This window comes from Microchirus variegatus (assembly GCF_963457635.1).
Source record: "Microchirus variegatus genome assembly, chromosome: 12".
Lineage (NCBI taxonomy): Eukaryota > Metazoa > Chordata > Actinopteri > Pleuronectiformes > Soleidae > Microchirus > Microchirus variegatus.
This window is the reverse complement of record NC_139813.1, coordinates 27,068,468-27,089,673: the sequence shown is the minus strand read 5'-3', so window position 1 is coordinate 27,089,673 and position 21,206 is coordinate 27,068,468. Positions and strand designations below refer to the sequence as shown.

The following is a 21,206-nucleotide window of genomic DNA, read 5'->3' as shown; positions in this document are numbered from 1 at the left end:
ATTATTCAACTTCATTAGTATTTAGTTTGCATCCAGTTCATATAAATCATTTTGAATTGGATGTTGTTTTTACTCCAGAAACTAATACATGTTCCAAAACAACTATTGTTGTCAACGTCTGTTTTTATTCAGCTGAAAATCTTCAACCTGAACCTGCTTACAAGTTTAAATACTGCTGTTGAACATGAAGCAGAAGCAGAAGAGGAGGAGAATACCTGAGAGTGTCCAGTCTCCAGTGTGGACTCTTCAGTCCATCAGACAGAAGCTTCTTTCCTGAGTCTCCTGGATGATTGAAGCTCAGGTCCAGTTCTCTCAGATGGGAGGGGTTGGAGTTTAGAGCTGAGGTCAGAGAAGAACATCCTTCTTCTGTGACCAGACAACCTGACAGACTGGAGTTAAGAAGATATGATGAACTCATGATGATTCAGAAAATCCTGAAGATATTGAACATCTTCATTAACAAGAACCTGAAGAAGCAAAATCAGAATTTAAAAGATCAACTGTCAAATAAACGGAGATCTGACCTGAGAGTCTCCAGAGAACAGTGAGGACTCTTCAGTCCATCACACAGCAGCTTCACTCCTGAATCCTGAAGGTCATTGTTACTCAGGTCCAGATTTTTCAGGAGGAAAGATTTGGAGTTCAGAGCTGAGGTCAGAGAAGAACATCCTTCCTCTGTGACCAGACAACCTGACAGACTGGAGTTAAGAAGACATGATGAACTCATGATGATTCAGAAAATCCTGAAGATATTGAACATCTTCATTAAGAAGAACCTGAAGAAGCAAAATCAGAATTTAAAAGATCAACTGGCAAATAAACTGAGTTCTGACCTGAGAGTCTCCAGAGAACAGTGAGGACTCTTCAGTCCATCACACAGCAGGTTCACTCCTGAATCCTGAAGGTCATTGTTACTCAGGTCCAGTTCTCTCAGATGGGAGGCTTTGGAGTTCAGAGCTGAGGTCAGAGAAGAACATCCTTTCTTTCTGACCAGACAACCTGACAACCTAAACATTCGAAAATGTAACCCTGTTAAGAATCCGTATTCATAAAATGAATAATGGATAAGTTATGGTTTAAATCAAAATAAAATTTAAATGAATGGTTAAATCTGTTATTAAAAATCTAGAAGTAATAGTTCATAAAAGTTAAAATAGTTTTGATAAAAGGAGTAAGGTGTAATAAATAAGATTAACCTGACAAATGTACATGGTTAAATATTACATTTTATTTTCAAGGAACTTATGGGGAGAGAGGAAGTACTGATGGGGAAGAAGTGTGATCCTGATCAGGTATTGGTAAAAGTGTGATTGACAGGTTTAGACCGGAAGTGAGCGAGTGGAGTGTGTGTGTTTTGGAGCGAGTGAAAACGACGACGAGAGGAAAAAGAGGCACAAAGGAGACGCATGACCGTGAACATTCTACAGAATAGAATAGTTAAGTGTGTAGTTTTCAGTGTGTAAGAGATTGTCTGCTCGACATTCAGAGCCCGGACATTGGAACTACTGTTGTTTGTGTACGGTTTGTGAAGTTTCAGCTCGGAACTTTTAGAGAAGCTGCCTAGTCTTAGCTTAGCACAGCTACTGAGCTAACTGAGTGTGGTATTAACATTCGCTTTCAAAGTGAACGCACTTAGCCGCGAGGAGTTAAACCAGCTTCTGATATCGGCTGCGCCTTGTGGTCTCACCGCGGGAGCACGAGGGTTCGGCTCGGACGTTGCCGGAGTGTGTGTGACCTGTCGTCGTTGGACATCGTCCCGGACAGCGCAGGAGGCGCCATCATCCACTCACCAGTTTGTTCCAGTCTACCTGAAGAGTCACCTTCCAGACACAGATCGGGTAAACGGTCATCGTTTGGTTTGGAGGTAACACTTATCAAAAGTCACCATATCAGGCCTGCAACGTGGTTAGTTTGTTTTGCCGGCTGTGTGTATGTGTGTGGGTGAGTAAGTGTGGGCCCACTGAATTGTGTTTGGGTTTATTACTGAAAGTAACTGAAATCTTATTATTCAGAGGTTTTAAGGTAATTTGAATGTAAGTTGAGAGTATATCTGCTACTAAGAATTTACTTTGAACATATTTTCAGTAAAAGTGTATACATTTTCTTAGAATTTGTTTAAACTTTAAGTAAATACTGTAATTGATTTGTTTGTTTTAAAATTTTGAAAGTGATATTTCCTTTGTCAGTCAAAGGTGAGCATAGTGATTACCTATAGTTGAGTGTGTATAAAAAACAAAATCCAAATTACTTTTAGGGAAAATTACTTAAAATGAGGGTTAAAATATAATTAAGGAACCCAGAAGCATGCCCTTAGTATGAGGTCTATTGAGGGGAGTGCTACACAGACATGAAGGAATGATGATTGAATAATCATTTCGAATCGTAACAAATGGTTCTTATGGACAGGAAATGAAAACAACCCTTTCATGGATCACCTGACCTGAGAGTCTCCAGAGAACAGTGAGGACTCTTCAGTCCATCACACAGCAGCTTCACTCCTGAATCCTGAAGGTCATTGTTACTCAGGTCCAGGTTTTTCAGGAGGAAAGATTTGGAGTTCAGAGCTGAGGTCAGTGAAGAACATCCTTCCTCTGTGACCAGACAACCTGACAGACTGGAGTTAAGAAGACATGATGAACTCAGTGGTTTAGAAAATTGTGCAAACATTGTCAACAACAAGAACCCGAAGATCACCTGTCAAATAAACAGGGTTCTGACCTGAGAGTCTCCAGAGAACAGTGAGGACTCTTCAGTCCATCACACAGCAGCTTCACTCCTGAATCCTGAAGGTCATTGTTACTCAGATTCAGGTTTTTCAGCAGGGAGGATTTGGAGTTGAGAGCTGAGGTCAGTGAAGAACATCCTTCCTCTGTGACCAGACAACCTGACAGACTGGAGTTAAGAAGTCATGATGAATTCAGTGGTTTAGAAAATTGTGCAAACATTGTCAACAACAAGAACCCGAAGATCACCTGTCAAATAAACAGGGTTCTGACCTAAGAGTCTCCAGAGAACAGTGAGGACTCTTCAGTCCATCACACAGCAGCTTCACTCCTGAATCCTGAAGGTCATTGTTACTCAGGTCCAGGTGTCTCAGACTAGAGGACACAGAGCTGAGGACTGAGGACAGAGCTTCACAGCTTCTCTCTGAGAGGTTACAGTCACTCAGTCTGAGGTAGAAAACAGTGATGAACAAAAGGTTAAACATGTTTCTCTTGTGGTCTTTAGAATATGTCTTATTAATATTTATATATTGATCCACTTACAGAGCTTTGTTGGAGGCTTTGACCACCGGCAGCAGCTTCTGAAGAGCCTCCTCTGAAGCAGAGAACTTCTTCAGGTCAAACTCGTCCAGATCTTTTCCTGATGACAGTAAGATGAAGACCAGAGCTGACCACTGAGCAGGAGACAGTGTCTCTGTGGACAGACGTCCAGATTTCAAGGACTCTTGGATCTCCTCCACAAGAGAACAATCATTCAGTTCATTCAGACAGTGGAACAGGTTGATGCTTCTCTCTGCTGACAGATTCTCACTGATCTTCTTCTTGATGTACTCGACTGTTTTCTGATTGGTCCGTGAGCTACTTCCTGTTTGTGTCAGTAGACCTCTTAAGACCTTCTGATTGGTCTTCAGTGAAAGACCCAGAAGGAAGCGGAGGAACAAGTCCAGGCGTCCATTTGGACTCAGTAAGGCCTTGTCCACAGCACTCTGGTGCAGATGATTCAATTCAGGTTTGTTTCCAAACAATTTGGACATCTGGGATGTTGATGGTTCCTCTGAAAACAGATTTGTTCCAGAGTTGATGAAGGTCAGATGAACATGAAGAGCAGCCAGAAACTCCTGAACACTCAGATGGACAAAGCAGAAGACCTTGTCCTGGTACAGGCATCTCTCCTCTTTGAAGATCTGAGTGAAGACTCCTGAGTAAACTGAAGCTGCTGTGATATCGATGTCACACTCGGTCAGGTCTGATTCATAGAAGATCAGGTTTCCTTTCTGCAGCTGCTCAAAGGCCAGTTTCCCCAGAGACTTAATCATCTTCCTGTTCTTTGGACTCCAGTGTGGATCTGTCTCAGCTCCTCCATCATATTTGACCTTCTTCACTTTGGACTGAACCACCAGGAAGTGGACGTACATCTCAGTCAGGGTCTTGGGCAGTTCTCCTCCATCTCTGGTTTTCAACATGTTCTCCAGAACTGTTGCAGTGATCCAGCAGAAGACTGGGATGTGACACATGATGTGGAGGCTTCTTGATGTCTGGATGTGGGAGATGATCCTCCTGGCCTGCTCCTCATCTCTGAACCTCTTCCTGAAGTAGTCCTCCTTCTGTGGGTCTGTGAACCCTCTGACCTCTGTCACCATGTCAACACAGTCAGGAGGGATCTGATTGGCTGCTGCAGGTCGTGTGGTTATCCAGAGGCGAGCAGAGGGAAGCAGTTTCCCCCTGATGAGGTTTGTCAGCAGCACGTCCACTGAGGTGGACGCTGTGACATCAGTCAGGATCTCAGTGTTGTGGAAGTCCAGAGGAAGTCGACACTCGTCCAGACCATCAAAGATGAAGACCACCTTCAAGTCTTCAAACCTGCAGATTCCTGCTTCTTTGGTTTCAGTGAAGAAGTGATGGATGAGTTCCACCAAACTGTACTTCTTCTCTTTCAGCACATTCAGCTCTCTGAAGGTGAAGGGAAATGTGAACTCTATGTCCTTGTTGCTTGTGTCTTCAGCCCAGTCCAGAGTGAACTTCTGTGTTAAGACTGTTTTCCCAATGCCAGCCACTCCCTTTGTCATCACTCTTCTGATTGGTCCGTCTCTTCCAGCTGAGGCTTTAAAGATGTCTTCTTGTCTGATGGTTGTTTCTGCTCTGTCTGGTTTCCAGGAAGCTCTTTCAATCTGTCTGACCTCATGTTCTTCATTGACCTCTCCAGTCCCTCCCTCTGTGATGTAGAGCTCTGTGAAGATCTCATTCAGAAGGGTGGGGTTTCCTGCTTTAGCCACGCCCTCAAACAAACACTGGAACTTCTTCTTCAGGTTTGATTTGAGTTCACGTCGACAAGATGGAGCTCCGGTTTCTGAAGGAAAACAAGAAAATAAATCAGTGAGTGGATCATTGAGAAAATGAGAAGTTCTTCCTTTCACATTAAAAGTCCTCTTACTGCTTTGCAGACAGTCAGCTAGCTTCTCCTGCTTCATTCTCCTCAGGAAGTTCTCTGTGATCTTCAGAAAGGCCTCTCTGCTCCTCCTCTGCTCCTCATCTTCACCATCCAACACCTCCTCATCCTCCCTCTGACCCAGAACCTTCTGGATCTTCTTCAGCTCGTTCTTCACAAAGCAGATGATGTTCTCCTCCAGCAGCTGGAACAGAACATGTGAAGTGAAATGAGATCCTGCAGGTCCACAGAGCAGCATCCAGACTGTCAGGACCAGGACTCTGCTTCAATATTAACAGTAGTGTCATGTTTGTACATTTACACACCTTAAATATGGAGTCCAGGTCTGCTCCATGCTGCTGGACAGACTGACCACTGAGAACCTCTGTCCTCTGCTGATCAACTCTGAGGAGAAAACATTCAGTGTCATTTACTAAACAAGGTTCTAACGAGGTTTTCACTGAGCTGCACCTACGTTTCTTCTTCAGCCAAGTTCACACGACATGAGTTTGAAAACTTGAAGACAAAAGTCCCTGAAGGACAGTCTCTAGTGTGTTTGTGTGAACTCTCAAAGACAAAATCAGAGTGTCTTGTCGATATGTCCCTGACCAATCACAGACTCTGACCAGATTTACTGCTGGACATTTGTTCAGAGACGAGGACAGGCTGAAGACATTTAGTGGAACCTCAAACAGAAATGCAAGATTGGTCCACCAAAGAGTTTGGATGAGACAGGCTCCCCCTGGTGGAGGATCATGTAAGTGTGTGAATATGTGTGCATTTCTTACATCTGTTCACCATGTTTCTCTCCATCCTTGAAGTTCATATAATGGCCTATAGATGCTTCGCTCATCATACACACACCGCTGGGACCAGGTCCAGGAGAGTCTGGTTTTTCATGCTGGTTCCTAATCAAGAGAAATAAATTCATAGAATTATGTTTTACAGAAAACAACAAACTACTCATTTTGTTTTCTCACCTGTGACGCTCGCTGAAGTTAATAATTTGGTTTTTGGACCAGTCACTCTTCATGGACACACCGCTAGGACCAGGTCCAGGAGAGTCTGGTTTTTCATGCTGGTTCCTAATCAAGAGAAATAAATTCATAGAATAATGTTTTACAGAAAACAACAAACTACTCATTTTGTTTTCTCACCTCTGACTCTCTCTGAAGGTAATAATTTGGTTTTTGGACCAGTCACTCTTCATGGACACACCGCTAGGACCAGGTCCAGGAGAGTCTGGTTTTTCATGCTGGTTCCTTATCAAATAAACATATTCTTAAAATGCTATTTTACAGAAAACAACAAACTACCAATTTTGTTTTCTCACCTCTGACGCTCGCTGAAGTTAATAATTTGGTTTTTGGACCAGTCACTCTTCATGGACACACCGCTAGGACCAGGTCCAGGAGAGTCCGGTTTTTCATGCTGGTTCCTAATCAAGAGAAATAAATCCATAAAAGGATGTTTTACTGAAAACAACAAACTTATTTTTCTTTTTACCTCTGATAATTTCTGACATTATGAAGAAGATTCTCTGATGATACTCTCTTCATTCTCTTCTCTCCAGGTCCAGGTCCGGTAGAGTCCGGTCCCTGTTGATGGATTCTCCTACAAATTCAATGTAAAAAGCCACATAAACATCTTTACAATATAGAGACTGTATAATTATTTGATTGTTTGTGTTCACTGATGCTGTGGTGAGTTTGTTTTTATTGACTTATTTGTTGTAATTCCACCTAGCAGCCAGCAGGGGGCGGCTCCCACCATTCCTTGCTGTAAAGTTGACCTGTTGTTGTCTCTCCGCCATTTTGTTTAGCTCACCTTAGCTTCGCTAGCTGCACACACAGGTTCTGTGTTGATTGTGAGTCAAATCACGTATATTCCTGTTCGTCTGGGAGACGCAGAGTTTCGCGGTGAGTAAAGAGAAGTCTGTCGTTTTCTTTGTTCGTGAGGAAATAGTTGTAAACGGAGTCGCGGCAAAAGTCCGCTAACCGCTAAGCTAACAAACTCAATGTAAAGTCCCATAGGCGTATGCTAACAATGTTAGCCTATTGTGTGAATGGGGAAACGCGGTTAACAGGCGGGATTTGTGACTAAATATGAACGCGTGAGTGTGAAATGTCACTGCTGAGACGCATTTTGTTGTGTTTAGTGTTGAGGAAATTTAGACAAAACCCTGTTGTGAGATTTATTTCATATAATTAATGTAAATAACTGCTAAGTTGTTTTATTAGTTTGTCCAGTTCACAATATAGTCCTTCTGTAGCTTGTGTGAAATCATTGCTGCCACACGAGTAAAATAAAAACAACAGTATCACATTACAACGTGATAAGATAAGTGTTAAAACAATATAATGTTTTTGTTATAAATATATGTTTTTTAACTCACAAATGAGAGTAAAACACTCGCACTGTCGAGCCCTGGTTTTTGAAACAGAGGTTTTGTTGTGTATAAATACAAATACTGTGAAGAAATACTCTTTTTCTTGTTTTGTTAGGCTTACATCACGATATATCACAAATTAAATAGTCTTGCAATGAATTTAGTGAAGTTCTCAGAATCACTGTATCATCATAGCATCGTTATCATGGACACAACTGTATTGCAGTGTCGTCCAAGTCCAAGCAACTGAACTTTTAATCACTGAACTGGGGGAATTTTCTAATGTGTTATTGTACAGTTTATCAGTTAAATAAATGGTGGAATATACTTTCTATACTTTTTTTTTTTTTAAATCTTGACTCATTTTTATTAATCAGATCTTGGCTCCAGTTGTAAATCTTTCAGATTATAGTCCAGAGCTTATGTTTTCATTGACATTGTTTTTTATTTCTGTAAGTTTGTCCTAATGTTAGCAACTTCCTGTCCAGAGTTTTTAACGAATGGATCTGAATGTTTTTGTGATGGGTTGGTGATCACCCAAATATATTTTATTTTAGTAAGAATCTACCCACAGATCTTTGTCCAAACTGAAATTTGGTACAGGATCAGACTTATCATGTAACATGGTTCAGTCCTGTTAATAAGTTCAGATGTTTATATCAGATCTGGATGAATTTTTTTCATCATGATGTTCCATATTTTCATGGGCCCAGATCCAACCTTTGGAGGAAGAGATGGGTGTTTTTGGGACATGTGTCCAGAATGTCTCAGTTTTGCATGGGTCTGGGTTTGAATGTCTAAATATTAGGTGTCTCTGGTGTTACATGGTGGATCATTTAGTGTTGTTGACCTGTGAAGACCTCCATCATCTAACCTCTGTTCTTGTTTGAAGTTCATAGGTTGATTCATGGACCAGTCACTCGACATGGAGACACAGCTGGGTCCAGGTCCAGCAGAGTCTGGTCTCTGTTGATGGATCCTCCTACAAACACAGGACATGACATGTAAATAAAACACTGAGCTGTCACATGGTCCATGAGATCCTCATCTCACCTCTGACCCTCATGTTCCTCACACAGAGTGGTTTTAGAGGGCGGAGCTTCATCTTCACTGTCTTTGATCTGATTCATTGCAGAGCGCCACCTGCTGGGAGAGTAAAAGTCACACATTACAAGTTCTGCTAACATGGGTGGACCTCAGGCTTCTAACAACATCATCATCATCATCATCAGGTCCAGCAGGAGCAAGAAGATCCAGCAACACCAGATGGACCAGATGAAAGGAACCACAGGTATGTTAGTGTGAGCAGAACCAACACAAACGTCAGAGAACAAGTAAAACGTACGTGGACGTCTTTTTGTTATTGGGATGAAAATCCAGAACTGGTTCTGTTTTGGTACCAATTTCTCATGAGTTGGAACCAAAGTATCAATAATTATCTGAACAAATAGTTCCTTCTATAAATAGTTATGTTACTTTCACACTAACTTCTAGGGAATTATAAAATAATGCTCGCTCAGGTCTCTTCCCAGTCGTCTGGTAATGATGATGAAACTGCTGCTGTCACATGACGATGTTTGACATTGTGCGGTGTCTTAACCAAGCTAACATTTGTGCTACTGCTAACAGAAGTGCAGCGTCCTCGGTGCAGCCTGATACAAGTCTGAAGATAAAACTACTAGAGCTGGGATTTATGGCTCTTTGAAGGGAGCCGGATCTTGAGGAGCCGTTCCCTTCAAAGAGCCGTTCAAAACACTCGGCTCGTTCTTATATTTCATTATTTCTCAGAAGCCAAATAGAAAATAATCACTGGTTGTAAATTATAAGGTAAGATTTGGATCAGAATGATTCAAACGTACACATCCCACCAATATATACTTTATTGGTGGAAGTTTTTCTGAAATATTGGTTATTTTTTTCATTTGTCTTGTGTTTTCATTGTAAACATCCCATAAGGTGGCGCCATATCCCCATGCTTTCACAGTGAGATCACAATTTTGGACTTTGTGGCACAATAAAAAATTATCAGGCAACAATTAATTATTTTAGCGCGCCGCTCTCAACGTTACCTCCTCCTTTTGTGTGTGTGTCAACGGCAGCAACGAGACAGGAAGTGTTTTGTTTTGGAGTCACTCGGTCAGTTGGGGCGGGGCTTTGTGCTCGGCTCCTCCCCCACGTTGATACAGAAGACGTCACGAGCCGCACAAACGTGTCACACGTGTTAGCATCACACTTTACAGCCCTTCACTGCAGGTGAGTCCACTGGTTAAAACAGAAGAGCCCGCCCTCTGGTGGTCAGGTAAGAAGCTGTTCAACTTACCTCCATCTAGCCAATAGATAGATAGATATGTATGTTAGAGAGGAAATGCTATATTTAACTTAGTTAATTAAATCTTATCAAAACATGATTTCAGTTTTTTTTGCCTACAATGGTTGTAATCTGTTTTCATCTGAAACATAAAAGTATCAGTCATTATCTGATCTTTCAGTCCAGCAGATCTTCTCTCTCACCAAAACCACAAGTGTTCAATAAACCAGTGATTTACAAACATTTTCAAACATCAGAGTTTAGTGACGTCAGAGATTCATGAAGCTTCACAGTAAAAACATCACGTCGACAAAAAGTTAAAGCTTAAACATTTCTTTTACCGATGTTTGATGAGATGAGTTCAGTTCCGTTACCTTCTGATGGTAAGAAGTAATCGTCATGAAGCTGTTGAAAGTTATTCTGCTGCTTTGAACAGGAAACAAACCAGAGAGCAACGTTTTCTCAAGTGTTATCTGAAGGAAATTTGATGATTCTGATCAAGTAACTGCTTTGATCTGAACTTTAGACTCAACTGGATCAACTGGAGTCAAATATTAACAGAATCAAATCTCATCTAGTGATGGGACAAACTGTGCCGAGGCTTCTGGGCGTGTCGAGGAATCCAGGAAGTCTTTTATGAAGCACGTATCAATGTTTGCTTCTTTAAAGGTGAGTGACGTGTTTTAACGCTTTATGAACATAATTCATGATTCCTCCAACTGACACTTACCTATGGACACAAGTGTTACTGAGGTTAAAGTTAGAACTCACAGAACACTGTTTATACATGAGACCACTGGTCATGGGTCACAGATGATGTAGGTGTGCTATCTGTCCACTAGGAGGAGCTAAGTCAAGCGGCAGGAGCAGCTGCTGTCAGTTCCATGTGATGACCAGCAGGAGTCAGCAGATGTTCCTGATCTGTGCATCAACAACACAGATGTAAGTTCTCTGACGTTTACGTTTGTTTATCATTGAACATTTTAATGTATAGGGTTAGGATTGTTTGTGTTTGTATGAAAATATTCAAAGTTACTGTGGAATATTTTCGATCAATGAAAGTGAAAAGAGTTTAGTGTTAAATGTTGTGATCGTTCACATGTGAACCTCTGTGTTTCAGGCTGGTTCTCAGCAGCAGGGGGCGCTCACAGCACAGTCAGTACCTCCATAGGTAGGCGGGTCAGTTAATGACAGACGATCGTTCTTTATGTTTATTTCACACATACAAGTTTGTTTTTCTCTTTATTTATTGACGTTCATCAGGACGTGAAGAGAATTCAAAGGTGTTTCAACAATGAATTACTGAGCCGAGCTTTAACATCAGATTATAAACAGTGAGACCTCGTCCACCACACGACTGAAGCTGCTGTCTCTTCATGTTCTACAGAGAACACAGAGACACTGAGGAACCAAGCCAGACAAAGAACCCAGGATAAAGTGGTTGAGTGAATGGTGTCCTGAAGGTGTGGAGGTGGATCAGTGAGTCAGAGGAGACTCTGTAGAAGGACAGAGTCCCAGCAGGACAGTCCACATACACTGATACTCTGTGAGAGACAGACGATGATGTGATGGGTGTTTCTGTATCACAGTGAAGGACAGAGTAACCATCATCATCAGAGCAGAACAGACTCCAGGACTGATTATTATGTCCAAACAAACAGTCATAACTGTTGCCTTTCCTCTTGATTCCTCTGTAACTCAGTGATATAAAAACAGTTCCTCTCCACTCGACCTCCCAGTAACAGAGACCAGTCAGACCAGATCTACACAGCAGCTGATTATAGTAGTCAAATCTGTCTGGATGATCAGGATACGACTGATCTTCTCTCACATTGGTCACTTTCCTGTTGTTGTCAGACAGTTTGAGTTTTCTGTTCATTGTGTTTGTGTCCAGTTCCAGTTCACATGAATCTGATGAAGAACAACAAGACACAGCTGCAGTTTATTGACGATCAGCTGATATGTTGTTATTTTCTGTAAATCCATACTTACACTTCCTGAGACCTGGTTTTAACCTCTGCTCTCCAGCATGGTCCATCCTGGAGGAAGAAACAGTCTGAATGAGTTTGTGTCCAACATTTGTCCAAACCGTTGTCTTAATAACGCACTCTGGTGGACAGAATTATGAACTACACTCTGGTGTGTGAGAGAAGACGGTGTCTGCAGAACCAGAGACCACAGTTTCAGGCGGCTACGCATTTTCTGAACAGCGCCCCCATGTGAACAACACAAAAATCAGTTGCAATATTCTTCAATTGTCTCCTGCAGTTTAGACCAGACGATGCCAAAGACGTTTAAATGTGAGTATAGCACTGAATTTTAAATTCATTCAAACAATGATGAATGTTTGAATTACACAGGAAAGTTCATGTTTGCTATTCTAAGTGTGTTTATACCATTTAGTTGTAAAGTAGGATCATGTTTTCTGTGGTTTTCATTAAAAAGAGCCACCATGAAGCTCGTACTAAATCTACTCAACTCTGTTAACACAGTAGTCATTTAGTCATCGTTCATTTAGTGAATGAAGTGGTTATTTTGACCAAACCAGAGTTGGTGATTTGATGAAACAGTGATTTGTCAGTCAGGCATATTTTGGAGCTGTAGAAGAGTCTGTGTTGTCTGTGGAGAGTAATTATACATTTCAGTTGTTCAGTGATTTCTTAATGCTCTTGTTGTGGTTTTATTTTGAAAGGCATCGTCAAAGGTTTGGGTTCTGGACTCATGAGACTAGAGACCTGATCCAGTGAACCCTTCAGCCAATATATATGGTTCTAAGACAGAGTTGAGTCACTGAGGAAGCTCCAGCTCACATGCAGGATGTTAATGACTGAACTGCAGAGGAAAAGACACAGTTTTCAGGTATTTACTTTATAATTTAAGCCAGTCAGGAATTATTCAACTTCATTAGTATTTAGTTTGGATCCAGTTCATATCAATTATTTTGAATTGGATGTTGTTTTTACTGCAGAAACTAATAAATGTTCCAAAAAAAACTATTATTACCAACGTCTGTTTTTATTCAGCTGAAAATCTTCAATCTGAACCTGCTTACAAGTAGGGATGCACCGATCCACTTTTTTTCTCTTCCGATTTCGATATTCTGAATTTAGATATCTGCCGATACCGATACTATTCTGATATGGATGCTCTGTTTGCTTTAATATTATTATCATCATTGTCATTATCATCATTTCGATTATAAGGCTTTAATAAACTCCTTTATACAGGCAAGTATGATATGTATGACTTTTATAACGTTTACAGCGACTTTACGGACCCCTGGCAATTGTTTTATTTTTTTTTACAATTCTGTTGCACAGAGTGAGATCCAGCTAACTTTATTTACTGTGGGCAGAGAGTCTCTCTCTCACACACACACACACAGTGAGCGCAGAGCAGCGCACACACAAACTGAGTCACAGACAAGCTGTGAATGTTCAATCTCCAACCACAACGCGATGCCGGCGTAAAAAAAAAAAAAAAAAAAAAAACCCTCTCCGTGTTAATCATTGATTTCAACCGGTGATGTTTTTTTTCGCCAGCTAAATTCACGTGACAACAGCCAAAAACCGGCATATATACCGGCTAACTTGAACCCTGGCTTGGAGTCATGTGATTTTCATTGTTTTTATGCCGCTGTCAGTACTGTTCTCTTCAGCGAGCAGGCGTTTAAAACGGTGACGGCTGCAGGTTGCGGAGCTGAACTTCCTGGTTAACTACTGGTCAATCATGCTCACCTGCTAGCTGTAAACTGTGGAATGGATTTCCTGAACGAAGTCGTGGATCATCAATCCGCGTCTCATCGAGACACGCTTCAGTTCAGGAAACCCATTCCACTTTTTGCAGCCAGCTAGCAGAGCAGTCAGGGAATCACTTGTGGAGACATTTCAGCAGACACACACACAGACAGATCGTACATTTCCGATCCAACTATAGAGATTTCCGATATGTCAATTACATCTGTAGCGGAACCCGATACCGATACTGGATCGGTTCGGCCCCATCCCTACTTACAAGTTTAAATATTACTGTTGAACATGAAGCAGAAGAGGAGGAGAATACCTGAGAGTGTCCAGTCTCCAGTGTGGACTCTTCAGTCCATCAGACAGAAGCTTCTTTCCTGAGTCTCCTGGATGATTGTAGCTCAGGTCCAGTTCTCTCAGATTGGAGGGGTTGGAGTTCAGAGCTGAGGTCAGAGAAGAACATCCTTCCTCTGTGACCAGACAACCTGACAGACTGGAGTTAAGAAGATATGATGAACTCAGTGATTCAGAAAATCCTGAAGGTCTTCATCAACAAGAAACTGAAGAAGCAAAATCAGAATGTAAAAGATCAACTGTCGAATAAACGGAGTTCTGACCTGAAAGTCTCCAGAGAACAGTGAGGACTCTTCAGTCCATCACACAGCAGCTTCACTCCTGAATCCTGAAGGTCATTGTTACTCAGGTCCAGGTGTCTCAGATGGGAGGGGTTGGAAATCAGAGCTGAGGTCAGAGAAGAACATCCTTCCTCTGTGACCAGACAACCTGACAGACTGGAGTTAAGAAGACATGATGAACTCAGTGATTCAGAAAATCCTGAAGATGTTGAACATCTTAGTTGAAAAGAACCCGAAGAAGAAAAATCAGGATTCAACAGATCAACTGTCAAATAAAAGGATTTGTGACCTGAGAGTCTCCAGAGAACAATGAGGACTCTTCAGTCCATCACACAGCAGCTTCACTCCTGAATCCTGAAGGTCATTTTTACTCAGGTCCAGTTCTCTCAAATGGGAGGGATTGGAGTTCAGAGCTGAGGTCAGAGAAGAACATCCTTCCTCTGTGACCAGACAACCTGACAGACTGGAGTTAAGAAGACATGATGAACTCAGTGGTTTAGAAAATCCTGAAGATGTTGAACATCTTCATCAACAACAACATAAAGTAAAGTAAAATGGATTTCTGACCTGAGAGTCTCCAGAGAACAGTGAGGACTCTTCAGTCCATCACACAGCAGCTTCACTCCTGAATCCTGAAGGTCATTGTTACTCAGGTCCAGATTTTTCAGGAGGGAGGATTTGGAGTTCAGAGCCGAGTTCAGAGAAGAACATCCTTCCTCTGTGACCAGACAACCTGACAGACTGGAGTTAAGAAGACATGATGAACTCAGTGATTCAGAAAATCCTGAAGATGTTGAACATCTTCATCAAAAAGAACCTAAAGAAGCCAAATCAGGATTCAATGGACCAACTGTCAAATATACTGACTTCTGACCTGAGAGTCTCCAGGGAACAGTGAGGACTCTTCAGTCCATCACACAGCAGCTTCACTCCTGAATCCTGAAGGTCATTGTTACTCAGATTCAGGTTTTTCAGCAGGGAGGATTTGGAGTTCAGAGTTGAGGTCAGAGAAGAACATCCTTTCTTTCTGACCAGACAACCTGACAGACTGGAGTTAAGAAGAAATGATGAACTCAGTGGTTTAGAAAATCCTGAAGATGTCTTCATCAACAACAACATAAAGTAAAGTCAAATGGATTTCTGACCTGAGAGTCTCCAGAGAACAGTGAGGACTCTTCAGTCCATCACACAGCAGCTTCACTCCTGAATCCTGAAGGTCATTGTTACTCAGGTCCAGGTGTCTCAGACTAGAGGACACAGAGCTGAGGACTGAGGACAGAGCTTCACAGCTTCTCTCTGAGAGTTTACAGTCACTCAGTCTGAGGTAGAAAACAGTGATGAACAAAAGGTTAAACATGTTTATCTTGTGGTCTTTAGAATATGTCTGATTAATATTTATATATTGATCCACTTACAGAGCATTGTTGGAGGCTTTGACCACCGGCAGCAGCTTCAGAAGAGCCTTCTCTGAAGCAGAGTACTTCTTCAGGTCAAACTCGTCCAGATCTTTTCCTGATGACAGTAAGATGAAGACCAGAGCTGACCACTGAGCAGGAGACAGTGTCTCTGTGGACAGATGTCCTGATGTGAGGGACTCTTGGATCTCCTCCACAAGAGAACAATCATTCAGTTCATTCAGACAGTGGAACAGGTTGATGCTTCTCTCTGCTGATAGATTCTCACTGATCTTCTTCTTGATGTACTGGACTGTTTTCTGATTGGAACTTGAGCTACTTCTTGTTTGTGTCAGTAGACCTCTTAAGAGCTTCTGATTGGTCTCCAGTGAAAGACCAAGGAGGAAGCGGAGGAACAAGTCCAGGTGTCCATTTGGACTCAGTAAGGCCTTGTCCACAGCACTCTGGTGCAGAGGTTTCAGTAAAGGATTGATTCCAAACAGTCTGGACCAGTTGCTCATTGTTGGTTCCTCGGAAAGCATATTTGTTCCAGAGTTGATGAAGGTCAGATGAACATGAAGAGCAGCAAGAAACTCCTGAACACTCAGATGGACAAAGCAGAAGACCTTGTCCTGGTACAGGCCTCTCTCCTCTTTAAAGATCTGAGTGAAGACTCCTGAGTAAACTGAAGCTGCTGTGATATCGATGCCACACTCTGTCAGGTCTGATTCATAGAAGATCAGGTTTCCTTTCTGCAGCTGCTCAAAGGCCAGTTTCCCCAGAGACTCAATCACCATCCTGTTCTTTGGACTCCAGTGTGGATCTGTCTCAGCTCCTCCATCATATTTGACCTTCTTCACTTTGGACTGAACCACCAGGAAGTGGACGTACATCTCAGTCAGGGTCTTGGGCAGTTCTCCTCCATCTCTGGTTTTCAACATGTTCTCCAGAACTGTTACAGTGATCCAGCAGAAGACTGGGATGTGACACATGATGTGGAGGCTTCGTGATGTCTGGATGTGGGAGATGATCCTCCTGGCCTGCTCCTCATCTCTGAACCTCTTCCTGAAGTAGTCCTCCTTCTGTGGATCTGTGAACCCTCTGACCTCTGTCACCATGTCAACACAGTCAGGAGGGATCTGATTGGCTGCTGCAGGTCGTGTGGTTATCCAGAGGCGAGCAGAGGGAAGCAGTTTCCCCCTGATGAGGTTTGTCAGCAGCACGTCCACTGAGGTGGACGCTGTGACATCAGTCAGGATCTCAGTGTTGTGGAAGTCCAGAGGAAGTCGACACTCGTCCAGACCATCAAAGATGAAGACCACCTTCAAGTCTTCAAACCTGCAGATTCCTGCTTCTTTGGTTTCAGTGAAGAAGTGATGGATGAGTTCCACCAAACTGTACTTCTTCTCTTTCAGCACATTCAGCTCTCTGAAGGTGAAGGGAAATGTGAACTGTATGTCCTGGTTGCTTTTGTCTTCAGCCCAGTCCAGAGTGAACTTCTGTGTTAAGACTGTTTTCCCAATGCCAGCCACTCCCTTTGTCATCACTCTTCTGATTGGTCCGTCTCTTCCAGCTGAGGCTTTAAAGATGTCTTCTTGTCTGATGGTTGTTTCTGCTCTGTCTGGTTTCCAGGAAGCTCTTTCAATCTGTCTGACCTCATGTTCTTCATTGACCTCTCCAGTCCCTCCCTCTGTGATGTAGAGCTCTGTGAAGATCTCATTCAGAAGGGTGGGGTTTCCTGCTTTAGCCACGCCCTCAAACAAACACTGGAACTTCTTCTTCAGGTTTGATTTGAGTTCACGTCGACAAGCTGGAGCTCTGGTTTCTGAAGGAACACAAGAAAATAACTCAGTGAGTGGATCATTGAGAAAATGAGAAGTTCTTCCTTTCACATTAAAAGTCCTCTTACTGCTCTGCAGACAGTCAGCTAGCTTCTCCTGCTTCATCCTCCTCAGGAAGTTGTCTGTGATCTTCAGAAAGGCCTCTCTGCTCCTCCTCTGCTCCTCATCTTCACCATCCAACACCTCCTCATCCTCCCTCTGACCCAGAAACTTCTGGATCTTCTTCAGCTCGTTCTTCACAAAGCAGATGATGTTCTCCTCCAGCAGCTGGAACAGAACAACGTGAAGTGAAATGAGATCCTGCAGGTCCACAGAGCAGCATCCAGACTGTCAGGACCAGGACTCTGCTTCAATATTAACAGTAGTGTCATGTTTGTACATTTACACACCTTAAATATGGAGTCCAGGTCTGCTCCATGCTGCTGGACAGACTGACCACTGAGAACCTCTGTCCTCTGCTGATCAACTCTGAGGAGAAAAGATTCAGTGTCATTTACTAAACAATCATTTATTCTGACACGGTTTTCACTGAGCTGCACCTACGTTTCTTCTTCAGCCAAGTTCACACGACATGAGTTTGACAACTTGAAGACAAAAGTCCCTGAAGGACAGTCTCTAGTGTGTATGTGTGAACTCTCAAAGACAAAATCAGAGTGTCTTGTCGATATGTCCCTGACCAATCACAGACTCTGACCAGATTTACTGCTGGACATTTGTTCAGAGACGAGGACAGGCTGAAGACATTTAGTGGAACCTCAAACAGAAATGCAAGATTGGTCCACCAAAGAGTTTGGATGAGACAGGCTCCCCCTGGTGGAGGATCATGTAAGTGTGTGAATATGTGTGAAATTCTTACATCTGTTCACCATGTTTCTCTCCATCCTTGAAGTTCATATAACGGCCTATAGATGCTTCGCTCATCATACACACACCGCTGGGACCAGGTCCAGGAGAGTCTGGTTTTTCATGCTGGTTCCTAATCAAGAGAAATAAATTCATAGAATTATGTTTTACAGAAAACAACAAACTACTCATTTTGTTTTCTCACCTCTGACTCTCTCTGAAGGTAATAATTTGGTTTTTGGACCAGTCACTCTTCATGGACACACCGCTAGGACCAGGTCCAGGAGAGTCTGGTTTTTCATGCTGGTTCCTTATCAAATAAACATATTCTTAAAATGCTATTTTACAGAAAACAACAAACTACCAATTTTGTTTTCTCACCTCTGACGCTCGCTGAAGTTAATAATTTGGTTTTTGGACCAGTCACTCTTCATGGACACACCGCTAGGACCAGGTCCAGGAGAGTCTGGTTTTTCATGCTGGTTCCTAATCAAGAGAAATAAATCCATAAAAGGATGTTTTACTGAAAACAACAAACTTATTTTTCTTTTTACCTCTGATAATTTCTGACGTTATGAAGAAGATTCTCTGGTGATACTCTCTTCATTCTCTTCTCTCCAGGTCCAGGTCCGGTAGAGTCCGGTCCCTGTTGATGAATTCTCCTACAAATTCAATGTAAAAAGCCACATAAACATCTTTACAATATAGAGACTGTATAATTATTTGATTGTTTGTGTTCACTGATGCTGTGGTGAGTTTGTTTTTATTGACTTATGTGTTGTTATTCCACCTAGCAGCCAGTAGGGGGCGGCTCCGACGATTCCTTGCTGTAAAGTTGACCTGTGGTTGTCTCTCCGCCATTTTGTTTAGCTCACCTTAGCTTCGCTAGCTGCACACACTGGTTCTGTGTTGATTGTGAGTAAAATCACGTATATTCCTGTTCGTCTGGGAGACGCAGAGTTTCGCGGTGAGTAAAGAGAAGTCTGTCGTTTTCTTTGTTCGTGAGGAAATAGTTGGAGACGGAGTCGCGGCAAAAGTCCGCTAACCGCTAAGCTAACAAACTCAATGTAAAGTCCCATAGGCGTATGCTAACAATGTTAGCCTATTGTGTGAGGGGGGAAACGCGGTTAACAGGCGGGATTTGTGACTAAATATGAACGCGTGAGTGTGAAATGTCACTGCTGAGACGCATTTTGTTGTGTTTAGTGTTGAGGAAATTTAGGCAAAACCCTGTTGTGAGATTTATTTCATATAATTAATGTAAATAACTAAGTTAAGCTAAGTTGTTTTATTAGTTTGTCCAGTTCACAATATAGTCCTTCTGTAGCTTGTGTGAAATCATTGCTGCCACACGAGTAAAATGAAAACAGCAGTATCACATTACAACGTGATAAGATAAGTGTTAAAACAATATAATGTTTTTGTTATAAATATATGTTTTTTAACTCACAAATGAGAGTAAAACAGTCGCACTGTCGAGCCCTGGTTTTTGAAACAGAGGTTTTGTTGTGTATGAATACAAATACTGTGAAGAAATACTCTTTTTCTTGTTTTGTTAGGCTTACATCACGATATATCACAAATTAAATAGTCTTGCAATGAAGTTAGTGAAGTTCTCAGAATCACTGTATCATCATAGCATCGTTATCATGGACACAACTGTATTGCAGTGTCGTCCAAGTCCAAGCAACTGAACTTTTAATCACTGAACTGGGGGAATTTTCTCATGTTTTATTGTACAGTTTATCGGTTATATAAATGGTGTAATATACTTACTATACTTTAAAAAAAAATCTTGACTCATTATTATTAATCAGATCTTGGCTCCAGTTGTTGTAAATCTTTCAGATTATAGTCCAGAGCTTATGTTTTCATTGGCATTGTTTTTTATTTCTGTAAGTTTGTCCTAATGTTAGCAACTTCCTGTCCAGAGTTGTTAACGAATGGATCTGAATGTTTTTGTGATGGGTTGGTGATCACCCAAATATATTTTATTTTAGTAAGAATCTACCCACAGATCTTTGTCCAAACTGAAATTTGGTACAGGATCAGACTTATCATGTAACATGGTTCAGTCCTGTTAATAAGTTCAGATGTTTATATCAGATCTGGATGAATTTTTTTCATCATGATGTTCCATATTTTCATGGGCCCAGATCCAACCTTTGGAGGAAGAGATGGGTGTTTTTGGGACATGTGTCCAGAATGTCTCAGTTTTGCATGGGTCTGGGTTTGAATGTCTAAATATTAGGTGTCTCTGGTGTGACATGGTGGATCATTTAGTGTTGTTGACCTGTGAAGACCTCCATCATCTGACCTCTGTTCTTGTTTGAAGTCTATAGGTTCACCCATGGACCAGTCACTCTTCATGGAGACACAGCTGGGTCCAGGTCCAGCAGAGTCTGGTCCTTGTTGATGGATCCTCCTACAAACACAGGACATGACATGTAAATAAAACACTGAGCTGTGACATGGAGATGAGTCACATGGTCCATGAGATCCTCATCTCACCTCTGACCCTCATGTTCCTCACTCAGAGTGGTTTTAGAGGGCGGAGCTTTATCTTCACTGTCTTTGATCTGATTCATTGCAGAGCGCCACCTGCTGGGAGAGTAAAACTCACACATTACAAGTTCTGCTAACATGGGTGGACCTCAGGCTTCTCACAACAACAACATCATCATCATCATCATCAGGTCCAGCAGGAGCAAGAAGATCCAGCAACACCAGATGGACCAGATGAAAGGAACCACAGGTATGTTAGTGTGAGCAGAACACCAACACAAATGTCAGAGAACAAGTAAAACGTACGTGGACGTCTTTTTGTTATTGGGATGAAAATCCAGAACTGGTTCTGTTTTGGTACCAGTTTCTCACGAGTTAGAACCAAAGTATCAATAATCAT

At 42.0% G+C, this 21,206-nt stretch overlaps 1 protein-coding gene across 1 annotated transcript in view; it reads right to left on the bottom strand.

Moving 5' to 3' along the window:
* The window catches only part of LOC310934860 (uncharacterized protein), a gene marked incomplete at both ends in the record, with an annotated part of 53,777 nt that overhangs the window by 7,296 nt on the left and 25,275 nt on the right, over positions 1-21,206 (bottom strand). Inside the window, 27 exons of the mRNA XM_083898659.1 lie at positions 216-389; positions 525-698; positions 834-999; positions 2,436-2,614; positions 2,719-2,892; positions 2,997-3,170; positions 3,267-5,070; positions 5,155-5,347; positions 5,475-5,553; positions 5,937-6,056; positions 6,129-6,233; positions 6,482-6,586; positions 8,591-8,680; positions 11,240-11,756; positions 11,838-11,884; positions 13,908-14,081; positions 14,206-14,379; positions 14,513-14,686; positions 14,791-14,964; positions 15,098-15,271; positions 15,369-15,542; positions 15,639-17,442; positions 17,527-17,725; positions 17,848-17,924; positions 18,325-18,434; positions 18,683-18,787; positions 20,813-20,902. Of these exons, the coding sequence (XP_083754785.1) occupies positions 216-389; positions 525-698; positions 834-999; positions 2,436-2,614; positions 2,719-2,892; positions 2,997-3,170; positions 3,267-5,070; positions 5,155-5,347; positions 5,475-5,553; positions 5,937-6,056; positions 6,129-6,233; positions 6,482-6,586; positions 8,591-8,680; positions 11,240-11,756; positions 11,838-11,884; positions 13,908-14,081; positions 14,206-14,379; positions 14,513-14,686; positions 14,791-14,964; positions 15,098-15,271; positions 15,369-15,542; positions 15,639-17,442; positions 17,527-17,725; positions 17,848-17,924; positions 18,325-18,434; positions 18,683-18,787; positions 20,813-20,902 (7,530 nt within the window). The remainder of the gene's footprint in view (positions 1-215; positions 390-524; positions 699-833; positions 1,000-2,435; positions 2,615-2,718; positions 2,893-2,996; positions 3,171-3,266; positions 5,071-5,154; positions 5,348-5,474; positions 5,554-5,936; positions 6,057-6,128; positions 6,234-6,481; positions 6,587-8,590; positions 8,681-11,239; positions 11,757-11,837; positions 11,885-13,907; positions 14,082-14,205; positions 14,380-14,512; positions 14,687-14,790; positions 14,965-15,097; positions 15,272-15,368; positions 15,543-15,638; positions 17,443-17,526; positions 17,726-17,847; positions 17,925-18,324; positions 18,435-18,682; positions 18,788-20,812; positions 20,903-21,206) is intronic.